General features: G+C 43.5%; 1 protein-coding gene across 2 annotated transcripts in view; it reads right to left on the minus strand.

The window, feature by feature from the left end:
• LOC147881001 (uncharacterized) overlaps window positions 1–19,956 on the minus strand; it is a 42,015-nt gene that overhangs the window by 806 nt on the left and 21,253 nt on the right. For both annotated transcript variants that reach the window (XM_087369847.1, XM_087369846.1), the window contains exons 9-17: window positions 11,271–11,346; window positions 9,243–9,332; window positions 9,041–9,118; window positions 8,886–8,942; window positions 8,594–8,662; window positions 8,286–8,384; window positions 4,738–4,887; window positions 296–408; window positions 63–204 (exon numbers count right to left, since the gene is read on the minus strand). In XM_087369847.1, coding sequence (XP_087225973.1) covers window positions 63–204; window positions 296–408; window positions 4,738–4,887; window positions 8,286–8,384; window positions 8,594–8,662; window positions 8,886–8,942; window positions 9,041–9,118; window positions 9,243–9,332; window positions 11,271–11,346 — 874 coding nt within the window. The remainder of the gene's footprint in view (window positions 1–62; window positions 205–295; window positions 409–4,737; window positions 4,888–8,285; window positions 8,385–8,593; window positions 8,663–8,885; window positions 8,943–9,040; window positions 9,119–9,242; window positions 9,333–11,270; window positions 11,347–19,956) is intronic.

The following is a 19,956-nucleotide window of genomic DNA, read 5'->3' on the forward strand; positions in this document are numbered from 1 at the left end:
CATTTCCCAATGAAGTCATGTGCCACATGGACATTAGAGTTGAGTAACGTGCAAGTACCTACCGCCAAAAGAAAGTCATAATTTGCAGACTGCTGTGAATTCTCAGACACTTTCTCCAAATGGCGGCACATCAGTAATAGTGCCCGCTCATATGCAGCCATCGGGTATACAAATAGTTCAGTCTCCACAAAGCACACTTCTTCCCTGTCTTCCCACATCCCTCAAGCCTTGTAAGGATCGTTCAAGACCTCGTGGTTCATACTTCAGCAGACCTATGCTTAAAGAATAATCTTACCTTATTCTTTCAAGATAATTGGAGGCAGCATCCAGTTTTCCTAGTTCACGCAGTGCTGTTCCTTTGATGAGGTTACAAACAGCTAAATTGTCTTCAGCTTCTTCTGGTTCATCCTGAACAAGTACAAAAAAAGAGATTATGGGAATGGCTCATGCACACATTTTGCAAGCAAGGTAGGAATGCCATGAAAAGAAGACATGCTTGGCAACCATTAGAGAGCAGTAATAAGCCTCTACGACAACAAATTGAAGTGATCACAAGCAAAAGGTTGTCCTTCAAAAGAAAGGTATAACTTTTACAATTACCATCAGTAACAATTTATCACTCAGTGTTACGACTTCCGATTCAAGGTTTCCTGACTAGAGCACATACTTTGTACCCACTTGGGATGTATGTTGATTTAGAATGTGCTTTGCGCTCACCTATCATGAGTTGAAACAGGACATCTGAGAGGATCTTCTACATCTCCACACATACACTGGCTAGCACCCCACAAGCTTTCGATAAAATTCAGCTTCTATAGAGACCACTACCTGCAGACCTCAAAGGCCCCTAACTATACACAGATTCAACTGCAAGTGTCCTCTCAACCTGGCCAGCCTGTCTGGCCCCCTCTCTCATCTTTTTGTGGTCTCTGAGAGGTAGCTCATTCTATAGCAAGTGCCACTGTCACTCATGTCGTCTGTCTTCCCAAGTCAAAGAGTAAAGAGGTGGTTCTCATTTGTGGTCAATGGAGAGGATGAGTCTGTGTTGTGCTCTTTGGAGCCCAACTACAATGTGTCCCCTTCGGTTTCTGGCCCGGATGAAAGATGTTTGTAATCGTCCTTTAGTTGGACCTCCTGTCTTGCCTTTGCTCCTCAAAGGAGTTCATCTCTATGTCGTTGGGCCTAGAATAAGGTCGCCATGTGCATTGAAACCTGAGAGAGGTCCAACTTCGCTCCTCAATAGACAGTGGTGCCATCCACATATCTCGTACTACACAGAGCATTTGAATGCAAAGTGGTCCTCTAACTCAACCTCCTACATCTAGCATATAGTGCTGATCCATCCCTTACGTGGCATGCCGTTTGCTTCTTCTATCTCAACATGTAGTCGGTGAGCACCACCAACGTCAACAGCCCTCACAAGAGCCACTATTGGCCAAGCTCATATCCTCTATCCTCGGTCGACCAGTGGATTTCCCCCACACAGGTCGCAACACTTTGATGGGCAGTTGACCGACCAGCCCACTGATAGGGATGCCCCCCCTTGGCTCTCATGTGTATAGTTTGGCTAGGCTATGTGCGCAAAGACATCGCAGTGTTGTCTCTATTTGTTACTCTCGTCTCAGACATCAACCTTAGGTGGGAATGCCCACGTTAGTGGCTCCACCACTTATTTTTATTGTATTTGGTTTTCTTCAATCTCATAGACCGTTTTGTCATTCAAAGACTTTAATAAGATTTCTATCTTATTGAAAGCTTTGGTGCATATCTGTCGGCATCCTTATCTCGCTGATTAATCTTTCCACATATGCAACCTGTCCATGGTTAAGAGGTAAAAGATGAGAAACCCACTCACATTCAATGTTCAAATATTCATAGTAAATGAAACCCATAGTGTGCCTATCATGAGAAATAGGGAGAATGGCACCCTTGCAAGGGTAGAGTGCCATTCTCCATGATTTTGCAATAGAAGAATGGCACTTGGAATGGCACAAGTGCCATTCTCTCCATTGCAAGGACTCTCTCAAGCTAGGAATTCAACCCTTTTCTTTATCTTATGCCTTACTCTCCTCTTCCGTAGAGGGCCTCCAGTGACACTCCTCTTCCGTAGAGGGCCTCCAGTGACATCTGGACACACTCCATGACATCTGGACACATGAATTGATCAAAACCAAGATTATGATCTTAAACACATAGGCACCAACACACCGTCACCTTGACAAGACACCAATCGAGATTGTAGTGTCCTATACCTACCTAGGAGTCCTCTCCTAGATGAGACAAGCTATGCAGGCCAGGCTGAGCAAAGGGTATGCCACATCCGCCCAAGCACCTTTTTTCCCCTCAAAGGAAACAACTTTCTATTTATACTTGAAAAAACCGACTATACAAATCGGTCAACCATGGGTTGCTAATAGAGGAGGAAATCCTAGAAAAAGAAGTGATTGTCCAACCAACCTATTTTCAGAGAACCCAACTTACCGCCTAGTCTCTAAAAGAGGGGCTAGCAACTGGGGTACATCCAGCGAATGCCTCATGTATACATAAAAAACACCTCCAAGGCAACCCTTATAGAAATGTGCCGTCTCTCAACGAATGTTCGAGATCCTAGCACCCAACACTCCCAAATGGCGCACCTCGTGGCCTCGCATCAAAAACCGCAATAGGCAACCCAAATGTTCCAAGTAGTGATGCTGGACACCATCTCCCATAAAGTTATTCTCTAGCGAAGGCATGGGGCACTCTCGAGGAGACGTCACTCTTGTCTCAGATGACCCGCTGACCCTAGATCCTGTAAGCCAAAGAGGTTGGATCGATGGAGAAGGCATGAACCCCCTCCATCAGCTAGGCAACCATTCCCCAAAGAAGTTCCATTTCATCATCTCTCTCCTGGAAACAATTCAGAGGGCCCACATCCAAATCCTCTTGCGGCATGCTCCAAAGACAATGCGGGATCGTTTTCATCTCTCTATCTGCGCAACAGAGGCATCTCCCATGGGCAAACATCCATGGGCAGCCATCTTTGTGCTCTACGGCTAGTCCATAAGCGTTACCAAAATCTAGAGATAACATTCTAGGGAATCTGTTGCTCAACCGAGTGTCCAAGCTACATTCTACAACTGCAAGCGGTGACCAATGCGTTTCACATACAGGAAGAAGGACACCTCCTCAACCCTCTCTGGGTACCCTACTGGTGCAAGCCAAAACCACTCTCCCGGATCCCACTGCACCTCTTAAGGAGGCGCGCCCTCCCATAACTAGAGACCGCCACCGCGCCCCTTTCTCTACCGAGACTAGAATTGGGTCAATGGTCCAATCCTTGCTTGACCGGACCACAATCTTGATCCCATGCCACTCGAGCATATCCATGGCCTCATCAATCTCTCGGTCTCCAACTATCTCAGTTTGAAGAAGGCCGCCAAGCCCCACTCTGTACTCTCCAGAACGGAAGGATCCGAGGGCCTAAAATGGAATATTTTAAGCCGGCTTATGTGGATCTATGCAGCAACTGGATCTTGAAGGGCACCCTAGTCCTAGAAAACTACCCATGCCAAGGTAGGGGGGCAAAGGCTCTGTACAAACCCTCCCACCAAGACTCTGGGACCACAGACTCAATCTCCATCATTTGAGTGCTTGCCCCCTCAAGTGAGAGAGGGCTCGCACTCGTGCCTCTGCCTCGAGTGGGAGGCAATTCCATGCCCCGAAAGAGGTGGCTGGGCCACTATTCCACTATGCCATGCACATCCAATGTACATCTACTGCTGAAACCTTTGTAACTAAAACACAGCTTCAATATTCCATTCGCAGCAAACCTGAGCACTTAGCACTCCAAGAACGATATCGAATACTGGCTGGGAACTCAGTTCAGCAAACAGTCTTGACACTCGGTTGTTTTCAAGATCCAGTATGTTAATTTTTTGAGAACAAAAGAAAATACAGTATCCTGAATTACTATCATCATGCTATGAATGCACAGAAGCGGGATGATGAGAACTTGTAAGCATCTCTCAAAGCTATCAAGTAGCAATCAGACTGGAGATTAACAATCAGAGTTATAAGTTATCTGCTACAACACCAACTCCATTGAAAAAATGATAAGACATCTAATGTTTTACTTCGTATTTCAAATGGTAGAATCTTGTTTACAAGACAGTCATAAATTTTGCTGCTATAACTGAACCTGATGCTTGTTGTTTAGAATTTTGGCCAGATTACATGTAAGAACCTCTCAGATGCTATGAAGGAGCAATCAGACTGGAGATTAATAATCACTGTAATAAGTTATCTTAATACTGTAATAAGTTATCTTAATCGCTGTAATAAGTTATCTGCTGTAACAGCAACTTCAAAAAAAGATAAATATAAGACATCTAATGTCTTGCTTAGTATTTCAAAAGGTATAATCTTGTTTACATGAGAGTCATAAATTTGCTGCTATAACTAGATGCTTGTTGTTGTTTTTGCCAAATTACACAAAATGCGGATTTCCTTCACCACAGAAGTTTAAGAGGTAATAATTCAGGCGGCATACAGAATCTCACAAACATGACTATTACTTCTTCTTTTTAGCATTGAATTATTGAAGGCATCAATTACACACAAAATAGAAAGAACCAAGGAAACAACAAAACTAAACATGATGCTATACTAAAAGAAAAGAAAGACAACGGCACATGCAAAGAATTTAAAACCTAATTCTCATATATACTCTCAGATATAGCAGGAAGTATCAACTACCTCATCATCTCCACCTACAAGCCATGACTGCTGACATTCTTCTGGTAAGGCTGCTTCTGACATGGTTTCCTCAGACCTGGATGGAACTTCAAGTGTATATTCTGCTTCTTCAAGGATCAGAATTACTCTTTCGAGTTCATCAGCTGGCATCTGCCCACAAACAATCATTATAGAAATCCATCAGTGACAGTTGCAAGAGATTAGGTCTACCCAGGAAATGAACGTCCAATGCCAGAATGGGAACATTTCGGGATGCGGGAAGGTGGGAGGGGGGAACGGGGATGCCACATCATACGACACGCCGTCAAATCACATGGAATTATACCAAAATATGAAAACAAAAGCGGGCTGGGGGTGGGCTGTGAGAGAAGTGGGCTCGGGGTGGGCTGAGAGACTAGTATACAGTGGGGTCGGGCTGAGCCAGTAGGAGAGAGTGTAGTGAGGCTGAGGGTAGTATAAGCTGTAACGAGGGCTGAGGCAGTGAGAGCACAGAACTGGGCCCGGATGCCCAATTTCGGCCTGTTTTTCCAGTCGTGCGTTGTGCCACATCCCAGAACGCCATTAACTGCATAGGAACGCGTTCTGGGATGGGGGAACATGTCCCCCTCACAATCCGGACGGACAGTTCCAGTTTCCCTTCCTTCATGGAACGGCATTCCCCCATTCCAGAAGGAGTCCCCTGGTAACTCTACCGGCTGGTGACCCTTAAAGACCAGTTCACTTGCAGGAACAAGTAGAAATTGTCGTACATGCACCACAAACCTTTATAATGAAAACTAGACTGAATTTCTAATACTCTGGCTGAATGAATTATCAAAGAGGCTTTCGCATCTTAATCCACCTGTGTGTGGCACCCTTATAGCTCTCTTAAGTAATCAAAAAAAACTAGACCACATCAACTACACAAGGTACCATATTCTTGAATAATGAAAAAGGAAAAGGCCTTAAAGACCAGTTCACTTGCAGGAAAAAGTAGAAATTGTCATACATGCACCACGAACCTTTATAATGAAAACCAGACTGTCAATTTAAAACACTCTGGCTGAATGAATTATCAAAGAGGCTTTCGCACCTTTATCGAACTGTGTGTGGCACCCTTCGACCTCTCTTAAGCAAAAAAAACTTGACCGCATCCACTACACAGGGTACCATATTCTTGAATAATGAACAAGGAAGATGCCTTACATAGAATGTTCTGATAGTAGTGTTACAATCAGCATAAAACCCTTGAGATAACTTTAGACTTGTGGAAGCATATGCAAGAGGCCACAAGAACAGCTGACATAGAAGATAATCCCATTGCACAAGATAGACTAACGAGAGATGCTTAAATCACAACCATTAGGCAGGCCGATCCTCAGCCGATGGCTGCAACAAAATCATTACCTTTCAAAGGCACTCCATCCTGCCGTGGCTATGCACAATCTCAAAAGCTTCAATCATTGCTACTACCCTTTTCAGGAGGGGCATGGTTTTGGGCCTCTTTCTTGGCTGATCCACTTTCATGATCAGGTTTGCATTGGTCTCTACCTGATCGAGATGCGATGACACAAAGAAACCCTGATGAGACAAATCAGACAGCAAGAGGTGACTGTGGACAGGGAACAGAGCTAGATAGGACGACATGTCACAGACTTCTACACGTTTGAGTCAGTCCCGGGACATAGTGCAGTGGATCAATGGGAAGAGACGGCGGGGAGTTGTGGAGCGAGAGACAAAGAGACCACACACAGGAGGCTTACCAAAGCACGCACGATGAAGGTCCAGCCTACCTCAACTCTACTCAGACGGTATCGTCAGAACGATGTGTCACTCTTGATATGGCCTCCGCAACCAGAGATCACAAAGGCCACATATCCCATCGGAGGGCTGCGATGGCACTAGGATCATAGCTAACAGCTGATAGTCAATCACATCTCCCTGATTACATAGTCGATCACCGAGTCCGAGTCCGAGTCCGAGTCCGAGTCCGAGTCCGAGTCCGAGTTCGAGTTCGAGTTCGAGTTTCTTTGTACAGCACTCAGAGCCCTTACCTCAGCCCATAATGGCTGGCCCCTTCAACAAAGAAGGGGATCATCATTGATAAGGAGAATGATGAGGGTGTGGCAACATCTCTCGAATGGCCTCATCCAAACCAGCCACCGGTGCAAAGATGTTTTCTGTAATCTATCAACTTATCCTTTGCAGACTATACGTGTGGGCCTGATCTATTGTACTGCCGATGACCAAACCTGCAATGACTGTTCCCATCTGACAACCTTATCTTGGGCCTATGAATAGCTCACGAACAGCCACAAGTCTATAGCTCTCGCTGCTACATATGTGACATGCATTTTATCATCTTCCAAGGACTGTGCAAGTTTCATATGTTGTATACATGGTATGCTTCAACAGGAGGTCTTGGCCGCAATCTTAGCGCACCACCACCATCACGCCGATACGCAAAGCAGGGGACCCCACGGTGGAGTGAGCTACCCCAGCAACCCGGGGATAGGCTGTGAGCACTCGCCCACTTGAGGGGATCTGGTAGCAAAATACAAGAGATCAATGAGGCCATCCGAAAGGCATTCTAAGTAGAACCCCAGATCCTCCATGTTGGTTTTATCAGTGCTCCAGACCAGAGACTTTCCCAGAGTTTATATGCTGTGAGAGTTACCTGGCATAAGGGTATTTACCCCCCCTTAGACCCCAAAGTAAAATGGTACAAGTAAAAGAGAGAATAGAACCTTCCTTGACATGGCAAGAAGCATTTTGGAGGAAAGGCAAGTGCCTAAGAGATTGTAGGAGGAAGCTATAACTACAGCTTATCTCACAAAGGTATTCAGGAACGTGACACCACAGTAGGCTTGGAGTGGAGGCGAGCCCAGTATTGCACATCTGAAAGTATTTGATTGTGCCACTTATCCACATCTGCCCAAGGACAAGAGAAGGAAGCTTCATGACAGCATCAAAGTGCATTTTTGTTGTGGATACAGTGATCAATCAAAATACAAAGTGCATTTTTGTTGTGGATACAGTGATCAATCAAAAGTATACAAGACAATAAGTCATTGTAGATGTGAACTTTTCCCGAGGATGATAGCCCTTTTGGGCAGGTAAATAATGAGCAGCAGGAAAAGATGATGTAGATATTATTTAAGAAGAGCTTGAACAGCTCAGCCTAGACAATGGTGAGTCTGAAAGTCAGGTACCACCTAGGGACCTTGTCCTTCTTCTTAGGTGTGCTTCTTAGGGCCAATCGCTCCCAACCCAACAATAGATTCCAGATTCTCATCAGCATGCATGTTACACTCGAGCACACTAGGAGGCATCTAGCTTTGCAATCCGGGAAGTGCTTTACATGTATACAGGCACCATGTTTTGCGCTGGAATAAACGATTACTTCCTGCTTCATAATGAGAAGTCTTAATAAAGCATTACTTCCTGACTCTCAAGACACACACTGGAACCCTTTAGAGATACCCTTATATCTTTGTCATCAAGTTACTAGAATAGCTCTCAGAAAAGAAACTGAAACGTAACCCTTCCAATAATGCAAAAAGTTGTACCTGTGGGAATGAGTTCCACAAATAGAGAAACTCAACTCCACTAATACGGCCCTGAAAACTCTTCACACCTTCCTCAGTATCTAGAAGGTGGTCCTTCACCTGTTGCAAAAGAAATTATCCTCAACATATAAGCATGTCAATGTCAGAAAAGAAACCAACCACTACATCAGTAATACGAGCTAAAAAAGCAGGATCTGAAGATGTCCTTGTATGCTGACAGATAACACCCACACCCTAGCAGTCTGCCATCCTTTACATGGCAATTTTTATTTATTTCTGATTTGTTATTTCTAAGCATGTACGCTGACCTTTCTTGAGACATATTGTTCTTCTGCCAATACTCGTCCTGACATTTTTCCTCGCATGAGCCCTTGAACCTACACAAACATAAATCAATTCCTCTAAACTTAAAAAGTGTATAAGGTCAAACAAAACCAAAAAATGTGATGCATTCCAAGCAAGTTGGGAAAATCTACGGCTTGACACGCCCAGCATTATCGTTACGATTTCAATGCTAAATGAAGTATCTCATTAAACTGATTTCATTGCCCATAAATGCAATGTCTTATGCTCTTTGAAAGAATGTGCTTAAACACAGACCTTACCAAACTCGTAAGCAGCATTGCTCTCCTTCCCTTGCATTGAAAGGCAAACACCCTGAAACTTAACCCTTGGATCAGAAAAAACTACATAAAAGTACGATAAAACTGCATAGATGAGGGTATTAAAATTCAAGAGAGAGGTAAAATACTGACATGCATGTAAGCAAAAAATGCTCGGGACCAGACACTGTCATGCTCTAATTCAGCCCAGCACTTTCTCGCATCCTCCCACTTCAATCCATGAACAGTGTTGAGAAAATGTTAAAAAGAATGACACTATATTATTTTGCTAGAATTGGGAAGGAACAGGATGATAGCAGCTCCTAAATAATGGCATGATCTTGCAATAACTCACTTTGAGCTGCAACATGTAGCTCACACCCAGTTCATAAACCCAAGCATGACGCAACTTGAAAAACTTTGATTCAGGAGGCAATTTCAAACCCTGGAAATCAGACATGCCATTTTGTGCTTTAGTCAAAACAGTAAACGGCATTAGGCTTACCTGTGGAAAAAGCAGCTTATGAGTAGTATATTTAAAAGCATTGAAGTCTCCTAGGGCACATAGATAGAGCAGACGGCTCGCTAGGTCTTCCTAGTCATGAAATGTGAAGTTTTGTGATGGCAATTTGTCAACTTGTGAGAGCTTTACAGGTCGTTTTAAACCATATATTCATCTTCTGAAGAAAAATTCAGGCAATGACAGTGAAGAGACCCACTAGAAATTTCCCATCTACCTAGATGAATCCAGGAACATTCCCAAACTCATCCTCTAAAAACACAACATAGTGCAGTTTCAATCTCACGAGAGTCACTCATAAGATTGAAAACCATAAACTCCATCACGCATAGCAAGGACTAGCTACTATGACATCCCCACTGACGTCATCAGCGCCCAACAGTGGGTGTAGACCAGAGTATAAAAGTATGCTCTCACATACAAATCCACACACCCACACATACTTGAGCATCCATTTATACAAAGTCTTCGTACTGAGTTTCAGTCGGCACTCCGGAGGTGAAGGTCAAACTCAGCCATGATGAAGGCTAGCACTAGAAATTTCCCATCTGTTTACAAAGATACCTTGGTGGTAATCATTGCTGGGATTTGTTTACAAGCTGATGTATGAAATAATGAGATGCTACAGTTAAAGCTTTATCTACAATCTCTATGAATTCCATGTGGCTCGAATTGTCCCTTTGCCAATTGAATGTTATGCAGTCACATACAATAGAAATTTGTAGATCAGTGAAAGTTCTGCTGCTGCCACAAACCAAAACCTACAAAAGATCTCCAAATTAAAATAAAGAACATAGAAATTTGTGAATGAGTGAAAATTCTGCTGCTGCCACAAACAAAAACCTACAGAAGATCTCGAAATTATAATAAAGAACAGAAATGACGACTATTCATGTGACATCTTGTAGTTGTTAACTTAAGGCAGTGTGGGAAATTATCGAGACAGACTGATTTCTCATGGGACCCCCATCAGGCCCACACAGAGCTCCAATCACTTATGGCTAATACAACACAGGATCCTTAATAGGGGCTACGCACATGCTACACACATTTAAAGTGTATTCCTATTTTCAGTTTCAGTTTCAGTTTATATTTAGATCTTTGTGATTCTGCTTGGTCTCATAGGACTTCCACAGACCTTAAAATCCCTCCCCCCCCTTTCTCTCTCTCTCTCTCTCTCTCTCTCTCTCTCTCTCTCTCTCAAAATCACAAGTAAACCCCTCATCAAGGACTCAAGGACAGAAGCGGAAGATCTCAGATATGTTGCAGAGTCCCCGTGAGACAACCATTGTGCCCATGAGGATCTTGGGCTACTTATGTCCGACATTTGATACATCACATGGCAGGAACAACTCATGACATAAGGAGTTTTTTCTTGCGTGCGTGCGTGCATAGATCATGATGTATATCTGTCTTATATTGAGGTTTTATCTTGATGTATTTCTCATCGTCCTATTCTAGGATGATGATTTTGTAATATAAAGCAACTCATTTTTCAAAAAATGTGTGTGTGTGTGTGTGTGTGTGTGTGTGTGTGTGAGAGAGAGAGAGAGAGAGAGAAAGCATTCGATTGATTGAGAGAGAGAGAGAGAGAGAGAGAGAGACAGAGTATGTACTGTTAAAATGGAATTGTTAAGAATGGAGACCAGAGTCTTTGGGAGAGGATGGAATGACTGTTTAATAGCAAATATGTAAGTTGGTTGGCTATAAGGGATGTGAAAAACACTTAACCTGCGGAAAACAGAGTCAAGATAATTTCATACACATTCTAGGCAAAGGAAACTTTTGAATTACAGAATGATAAGTTACAGAATGGTAAGGTTTCTCATAACTAACTTTGAGACATCATCAACAAAGACTCACCTCCTCTAGTCTCATAAAAAATTGAATAGAGCCATCCAAATCCCCCTTCAATCTCTGCAAACGACCTCTGTAAAAACTGCAGCAAAGCAAAAACTATCACAAAATTCATTCGAGGCTGCATACCTAGAAGACATATTACAAGCATTTGTATTATTCAATGATATCATTGGATAATTAATAGCTTGTTGTCTAGCAGACAAACATAGTTCATATCACAAGCATTTCAAACAACAAAATAACTCCAAACATTCCACAGAGAATTTTGCACTCTACATCCGGAAACAGTAGTTTTGTGCCTCAACTAACTCATAATGAGTATGCAAAGAAACCATTGTTTCTAGAACAGTTCATAAGGAAGGTTGTCAAGAATCAGCTTAGCAATCAGGTCAAATTAATAAAACGAAGGGTGGTGGTGGGCAGCCAAGGACCACCATACAGTGTAGCAACAGTTTCACCTACGGCAGCCCAAGCATGAGAGAAATTTCCGTTGTCTATACACGAGAAAGAGAGAAAAAAACAAAAGGTATGTTGAGATGTCTCAGCCATAGAGTGGAAACACTATTTAAAGAACAAAGATCATTGCATGACTGAGATGCTCATCACGAGAGTCTTCTTTTTCCTCCTTTTTGGGGGGAGAGAAACAGATTGCTCATTTGCTCACTCTCTCAGGAAAAGAACAAAACAGCTTCGTCCGCCCATGGCAGGTTATTTCACAGGGCCCTCAGATCACAACCCCAATGAAAATCTTAGACAGCAGAAAAGTTTCTAGAAATGCGTCTTAGGAGTTTCAACAAGAAATACTATATGGTTTTAGAGGAATTTAGACTACAAATGCACTTCTTACATCTAAAGGTAGACAGGTAGGTAAGTAATACTACATGTGTGTGTGTGTGTGTGTGTGTGTGTGTGTGTGTGTGTGTGTGAGAGAGAGAGAGAGAGAGTGTGTGTGTGTGTGTGTGTTAAATTAGCACATACCACCACAACACAACCTAACCCACCCAAAAGAAGAAGAAGTGAAGCAAAAGAAAGAAACAAATGAAATAATTATTATAGTGATGTTTTAATTAGTTCATTTTTATTTGTTTATTTGAATTTAAAATGATTATAATAAATCAGGGAGTGGGAGTAAAAACATAATAAACAGATTTCGCATGCAAAAACATAACAAACAAATTTTGCATGCACACACACACACACACAGAGCAAAACCAAACTAAACCAACCAGGTATCTAATAAGAGTAGATAAAACAGAACATACCTAGGAACTAAAAAGAAAATGGGCTATGAAGCTCCCCACCTTGGATTTTAATTCTATGTTCAAGGATCCTAAACATACCCAAAGCCAAAATTAGGAATATATAAAGACTTCCATGTAGGACAGAGCAGACCTTCTTCATTAATTTTCTTGTAGTATAGCTTTTTCTAAGAAGTAATAGGATTAAATTAGTAAATTGATAGATAAATGCACTCTCAAGTGTGCAAAGACGAGAGCATAGTTTTTTCCATACGTTACCATACGCATACATCATACGAGTATGGAAGTATGATTAATGTATTATTCAGCCCCTAGGGCTGAAACATACATGACCCTAATTTTACTCAAAAACATTTAGAAAAATACACATTGTACACATTACATCAACATAGAGCTACAAACCTTCAAATTGAAACTTCAGACTTCAAACTTGTATTAGTATTAAAGTCATGATTCATGAAAGTTCAAAGAGTCCAGCCTCAGCCCTCCAGAGACCAAAGGCATCTGGAATCTGGATTCTGATACATAGTGTCAATGATAGATCAATACTACACCGAACATCATGATCAAAGGTAGTAGGTAATAGAAACTTGGAAGTAGGTATTACACCAAAACATCAAAGGCAAAACAAAGCTCTGGATAATGCCATGGAAGCCCTCTCATCGTCAGGGACAGCTCACAAAACAACAAATGATGTATTGGCCTGCCTCAACAAAATATGCCTTGCACTAATTGAGAGGACCGATAGTTTGGAGGCCACAAATGTGACTTTAATGGCTGAGAAGGCTCATGTGGACAAGACAAGACAATGAATTCAAGAAGCAAGGAGGGAAAATACAGTAGGATGTGAGATTTGGGGGAGAGAGAGAGCAAGAGAGTGGCTGAGAGCTGAAAGCTTGAAAGCTTAGTTGCAATGAAGAGTGTGAGAGTACAATTGAAAGAGTGAGAGATAAGGTTTTGTCCTAGTGACAAAACCTTAGTAGTCACTAACCATAGTTAGTGAACTAACTGCGGTTAGGGGAAAAAACCTCTTAAAGAGGGAAAAGTGCCCCTAACTAGCTTATTAAATTACATTGGTCACTGCTGAATTATATCTATAATTCTAACACCCCACTGCAGTGCCAATGTCATGTACAAGGCTGATCAATCACCAAACGGATATAAGTTTAGGGCACTGCGAAATGCCTCAAACTTTTCACGTGGTAGTGCTTTGGTGAAAATATCTGCAACGTTGTCATGTGTGGACACAAAGATCATACTGATCTCTCCTGCATGCAACTTCTCTTTGACGTAGTGATAGTGAACCTCAATGTGCTTCGTGCGAGCATGAAACACTGGATTCTTTGCCACTGCAATGGCACTATGACTATCAGTGAGAATTGGAGAAGGACCCTCCAATGACAGATGAAGATCAGCAAATAGACGTCGCAGCCAGACACATTCAACTATTGCTGTGAAAGCTGCCCTGTACTCAGCTTCACATGATGAGGTAGCCACTGTAGATTGTTTCTTGCTCAGCCAGGAAATGCAAAATTTACCCAAAAAGAAACAATTGCCACTAGTGGACTGCCTAGTGTCATAATCACCAGCCCAATCTGAATCACTGTAGGCATGCATCTGCAAGTCACCCCCCCTGGGAAATAACAAGCCAAAAGACTTCGTGCCCTGCAAATAACGGAAGATGCGCTTAACTGCCTGCCAATGCATAGTTTTTGGACTGTGCATATACCTGCTCACCTGAGATACTGCAAACTGAATATCAGGTCTAGTGTTGCAGAGATATATGAGGCATCCAACAGCCTGACTGTAAAGTGTGGCATCAACTGATTCTCCTGCATCATGCATTGTAAGTTTCAGCCCCGGCTCCCTGGGAGTGGCTATGGGCTTACAATCATGCATGTTAAATCTGTCCAAGAGTTTCTGCACATACTTGGACTGAGACATAACAGTGCCACGTCTCTCTTGAGAGAACTGGATCCCCAAATAAAAGTGAAGCAGCCCCAAATCTGACATGTCAAAGGTGGTCTGCAAATCAGCTTTGAAATCTGCAATATTATCTTCATTGGACCCTGTGAGCAGTAAGTCATCGACATAAAGAAGGATGACTAAAATTTCCCCCCCATCCATCTTGATGTAGAGGGTGCTCTCAGTAGGACTATTGTGCAGCCCCTTGCTGGTCAAAAAGGCATGAATCTTGGCATACCATGCACGAGGGGCCTGTTTTAGCCCATACAAAGCTTTGTTTAGCTTGCATACCTGAAGTGCATTTGCTGTAATTTCAAAGCCTGGAGGTTGTTTGACATAAACCTCTTCCAACAAGTCTCCATTTAAGAAGGCTGTTTTTATGTCCAACTGATGAACATTCCACTCAAAATGTGCAGCCATTGCAATAACAGATCGGATGGTAGTCATCCGGGATGTAGGAGCAAAAGTCTCCTCATAATCTATGCTCTTTTTCTGAGCATAGCCTTTAGCAACCAGCCTTGCCTTGTATCTGTCAATGGAGCCATCTGGCTTCCGTTTCACCTTTGAAACCCACCGTGTGCCAATGGCATGTTTACCTGGTGGCAAGTCTACAACATCCCAAGTCTGATTTTTGTTAATGGACTGCAACTCATCGTGCATGGCATTCATCCAATGCACATTGTCCTTTGCTTCTTCGAATGTTGCAGGCTCCTCCTCATCGAGAAGAGTACCTGCATATGCTGATTCCACTGAATTAGCACCTTCCATGTGCCTTGCTGCACTGCGAGTCCTGCCAGGTAATGGAGCATCAATCTTACTCTCCCTGAGAGTCTGTAACAGCCAGTTTGGGACTGTTTTTGCTGCATGTATGTCAGCAATTTCTTGCTGAACCACCTGTTCCACTGCCTGTGGAGGTGGCAAGACATCTTGTGGCTAAACTGAAGCATCAGGAGGTGGCTGTAAATTCTGATTTGCATCAGAAATATCAGCAGGGGAAACCAAGGCAATGGGTAGCAACCCCTCAGAAACATCCTCTGAAGAAGAAGGCATATGAAATTCAGCTTGAGTGTGAGCTGAAATTTTTGCAAATATCACATCTCTACTGACAATGATCTTGGGTGTAGCAAGATTGTAGAGACGGTACCCCTTGCTTTCTGCACTGTACCCAACAAATATGCACTTAATTTCCCTGACAACTTATGCCGAAATTCAACTGGCACATGAGCATATGCAAGGCATCCAAAGACTCGGAAATGATCCACTGAAGGCTTTCTCCCATTCCAGACCTCATAGGGAGTTTTTGTTTTCAAAGCCTTAGTGGGAGCCCGATTTAAAATGTAGTTGGCACTAGTTTCTAGAAAGATAGTAGAAACAACATGAAATAGTGCTGTAAATGAGATAAACTTGACAATACAGGCTTCCTTCGTGACTTGACCCTTTTGTAGATGAAGTCCTTGATGCCTCTGAAGCTACCTTGGGTGAGGAGAGTGTGGAAATGGGGCTGGATTGAGAACAGCCTAGAAAAACAGCCTGTAGGCTAGAGAGAGAAAGCTTTTATGGAGTGATAGCTGTAGAGAGAGAGTGCCAATGCTGATCCCAAGAGAGGGGACGTAAGAGAGGAGCTGCTGCTGTTCCAGAGGTGCACAGAAAGGCAGATTTCTGCAAGGGAAATGGGCTGGAACAGTAGAGAGAGAAAGACTGCAGCAGAGAGAGAAAGACTGCAGCAGGAGAGAGAAAAGGGCTGTGGCTGCTCTAGGCTAGGAAAAGGAGAGAGGATGCTGCTGCTGTTCCAGAAGAGCTGAGAGGTGGCAGATTTCTGAAGAGGAGGGGCTGGAACTTTAGAGAGAGAATGTGCTGTTGTAGAGAGAGAGTGCTGCTGAGGTGAGAGTGGCCTGGGGAGAAGCTGGCTGCACCCAAGGAGCTGGAGAGGTTCTGCTGCATCATCCAAAAGGAGGGAGAAGAAAAGTGACGAATTTTTCATGTGAGGAATGAAGGGGAGAGGCCTTCTTTTATAGGCTCAACCCCCCCCCCCCAGGCCTAGAGTGGAAGGTGGACACTTGTCCCAGATTTTTGGTGGGCTGCAGTCCCAAAGAGGACAGCCCACAACCTGCCCCAAATCTACCAGATTTGGGGCCAAACACTTGGCCTGCATGCCCTGCCACTTGCCATGCATGCTGCCACATGTGTGGGACAGGTGGACTGACCTGCCAGCTCAGATTCCATGTGGCAGTCTGCCACGTGTCAGCTACCACGTCACTCCCAAAAACCCTAAAATTTCAAAGTTGTCAGAATTCAATTCTGATCGCACCCACGGGTTCCTAACAACTTAGACTATCTATTGACGTACTCTAAGGTCATAATTGAGCCATACTGAGCTCATTTGTTTGTCGTCTTATCTTGTATCTCCATTACTCTTGGCATGCTGCCAGGCCCACACCCAAAGCTCAGGGAACATTCTCTTGAATGGTTCCTAGGTCGGTATGCAATCTGTGCATTTGATTGGTCCCATGTTTGGGTACTCACGTGGGGTGTGGTTTCCAGATGTCCCTCTCAAAGAGAGGCCATCACTCTTGTGGGTTACTAATGCCCATAACCCCAAGCAAGGGGGTCCACCCTCAAATGCGAGACCTAGTCCCCATTGTCCGTAACTGAACAGTAGGAACATTTCATTTCTTAATAAGCATACTATTGAAAAACAAAAAGAAATAGTACCAAGCAAGTGGATACATGTTGAAGCAAGATGACATTGGCACAGCATACATCTGTCCATCTCCATAAGAGTTCTATTTTTCCTCTCAGCTTTGCCATTTTGCTGAGGGGTCAGCCTCATTGTGAGCTGATGCACAATACCCTTGCCTTTCAGAAAAGCATCAAAATCTGCAGACAAGTATTCCCCATCTCTATCTGTGCGCAATGTCTGTATCTTGAGTCCAGTTTCATTTTCAACCATGGCTGAAAAGTGTTTAAACACCATGAACACTTCTGATTTGCGCTTCAGTCCAAAGACCCAAGTGAAATTGGAGTAATCATCAATAAAAGTAACAAAGTAGAGACGACCATCCAATGATGGAGTCCTCATGGGACCACAGACATCACTGTGTATAAGCTGTAATTTGCGGACAGCTTTAACTGAACCATCCTTTTTGAAGGGGAATCTATGCATTTTGCCTAAAATGCACCCTTCACAGGCATGTGGAGGAGGTATCTCAAGAGGTGGCAATGCATCAACCATAGAGTGCTTCTGAAGCGTCATCAAGCTGTTGTAATGCATGTAGCCATATCGGGCATGCCATAATTCTGCATTCTGCATGGCAGCAGTAGGAGTAGAAACTGCAAGAGCATGGGCTGCTCTTTTCTCAAAAAGATCAAGCTGAAAAAGCCCACGCAGCAGAGTACCAGATAATCTCAAGGCATAATCATTTTCCCTGTCTCGGACAGCACATTTGTCATCCTCAAAGATGACCTGAAATCCAGCCCTGTTAAGAGTGGACACTGAAAGGAGATTCTTGGTGATACCAGGCACATATAAGACATCTGAAAGTCTGAAAACTGAGCCATCAATGGCAGGAAGCTCAACTTCTCCTGTGCCACGTACTGAACATGACGAGTTGTTGGCACAAGTGACTTTCTTACCAACGGGAGGAGGATGCAAGGAAGTAAAGAGACACTTCCTAGAAGTGATATGCTTGGAGGCACCGCTGTCAAAATACCAAGTATTCAGTGTTTCATTGACACTGAAAGCTGATGCATCCGTAGAGGGGTCATAACTGCAAGTCAAAAAGGCATATGTATCATCGTTACAAGTGGCTGTACTATCCCGAGCATCTGGAGCAGCTAGCCTAGAATCTGAAATGCAAGATAAAAAGGCATAATCCTGTCCAACAAAGTTGGCTGCAGCATCCCCACTGTCAGATGCATGAGGAGCTGAATCTGAAACAGCCATACCGGATCTGTTTTTCTTCTCTTTTGCAAGCCTTTTCCTGCATTCTGCAATGTGATGACCTGGCTTTTTGCAGTAATGACAAAAACCCTTCTTCTTGGGCTTCCTTGCATCATTTTTAGCCTTTTGTGAAGCCTGTCCTGACCCACTGGAAGGCTGATTTACTGATGTCTTTGCCTGTCCCTTTGTTTTTGACTTGAACTTTGAGGGCATAGCTTGTTCACCTGCACGTGACGCCAAGTTTTTCCTTGTCTGCTCTTCCTGAAGCAGAAGTCCTATCAACTCATGAAAAGTGAGAGGATTTGCACCCCCCCTCAATGATAAGTTCAGCGAGGTATGAAAGCTGAGATAAGACTCAAGAAGAGAATTCAAAGTGGTGGTAATCATCTCTGAATCAGGAATAATCTCATCTATGTTCAATAATTGCTCTCTGAGATCCTGTAGCTTTGTGAGGTGGACTGACATGGAGTCACTCTCTTCCATATGTGTATTACTTAACTCTCTTTTCAAGAAAGATACCCTTGCATCATTCCAGGCTGCATACATGCTTTCTAAGATATCCCACGCTGCCTTCGAGGTCTTACACGACCGGATATGCGGAATGATAAATCTTTTCACTAAAAGAGAGATGCATGACAAAGCTAAGGCATCCCGTGAATCCCATCTCTTCTGCTCTGGAGTAGTGGCTATAGCTGCACCAACAACTTGTTCTGCAGCTGCACCCTCTGCACGACCTCTTCCACCTCCTTGCTAGGGAGGGGTATTAGGTGCCATACCTGCTGGTCGGATCTCACCCCCATTCACATAATCCCATAAATTGCGAGAAATCTGAATATTGCGTACCCAACACAAAAGCCCCAAAATAGGCCCGAAATTGCAACCAGAAAGGGGCAAATTGATCAAAAGCCCCAAATGTTGCAAGAATTGCGCTCTGTCTGCAAAAGCCCCAAATTTCACTGCGAAATTGCAGTGTAATCACAAAATCCCCAAATTTCTTCAAGAAATTGTACTGCAAAATTGAAAGCCCCAAATTTCGAGCTTGAAATTATCTGCCAAGTCCCAAATTTTGTCTGCAAGATTGCAAGCAAAACCAAAAAGCCCCAAATTTCGGAAGCAAATTCTGCAACTTGATTGCAATGTCTACAACAAACAAGATGCCCCAAATGTACTCCCAAAAACTAAGCCAAACAATGGCTGTCTGCAAAATGTGCCTGCCAAAGATCACCTGCAAGGAAGAGCTTGTGCGCAAGTACAACCTGTACGGCCAAGTACACACTTGGAGTAAGAACCGTACAACTGTACGGTCGATGGTGTACGGACGGACGCTCAACGATGTATGGACCAGCTGTACCGAATGTCCTGTACGGAAGCAAGTACAAGGACAAGATTGCATCTACGAGCTCTACGGCGCTGACGCAAAGTACGGCGAACGTACGGACCACAATGCTGCAATCGTGCTGTACGAAATGTGCAGGTACGGTAGGTACGGCAGAGTACGAGCAGGTACGGACGAGTGGCGCAAGTG

The sequence above is a fragment of the Dipteris shenzhenensis genome, chromosome 31 (assembly GCF_047967505.1).
Source record: "Dipteris shenzhenensis isolate YYH24624 ecotype China chromosome 31, Dip_SZ_1.0, whole genome shotgun sequence".
In the NCBI taxonomy this organism is placed as follows: Eukaryota; Viridiplantae; Streptophyta; class Polypodiopsida; order Gleicheniales; family Dipteridaceae; genus Dipteris; species Dipteris shenzhenensis.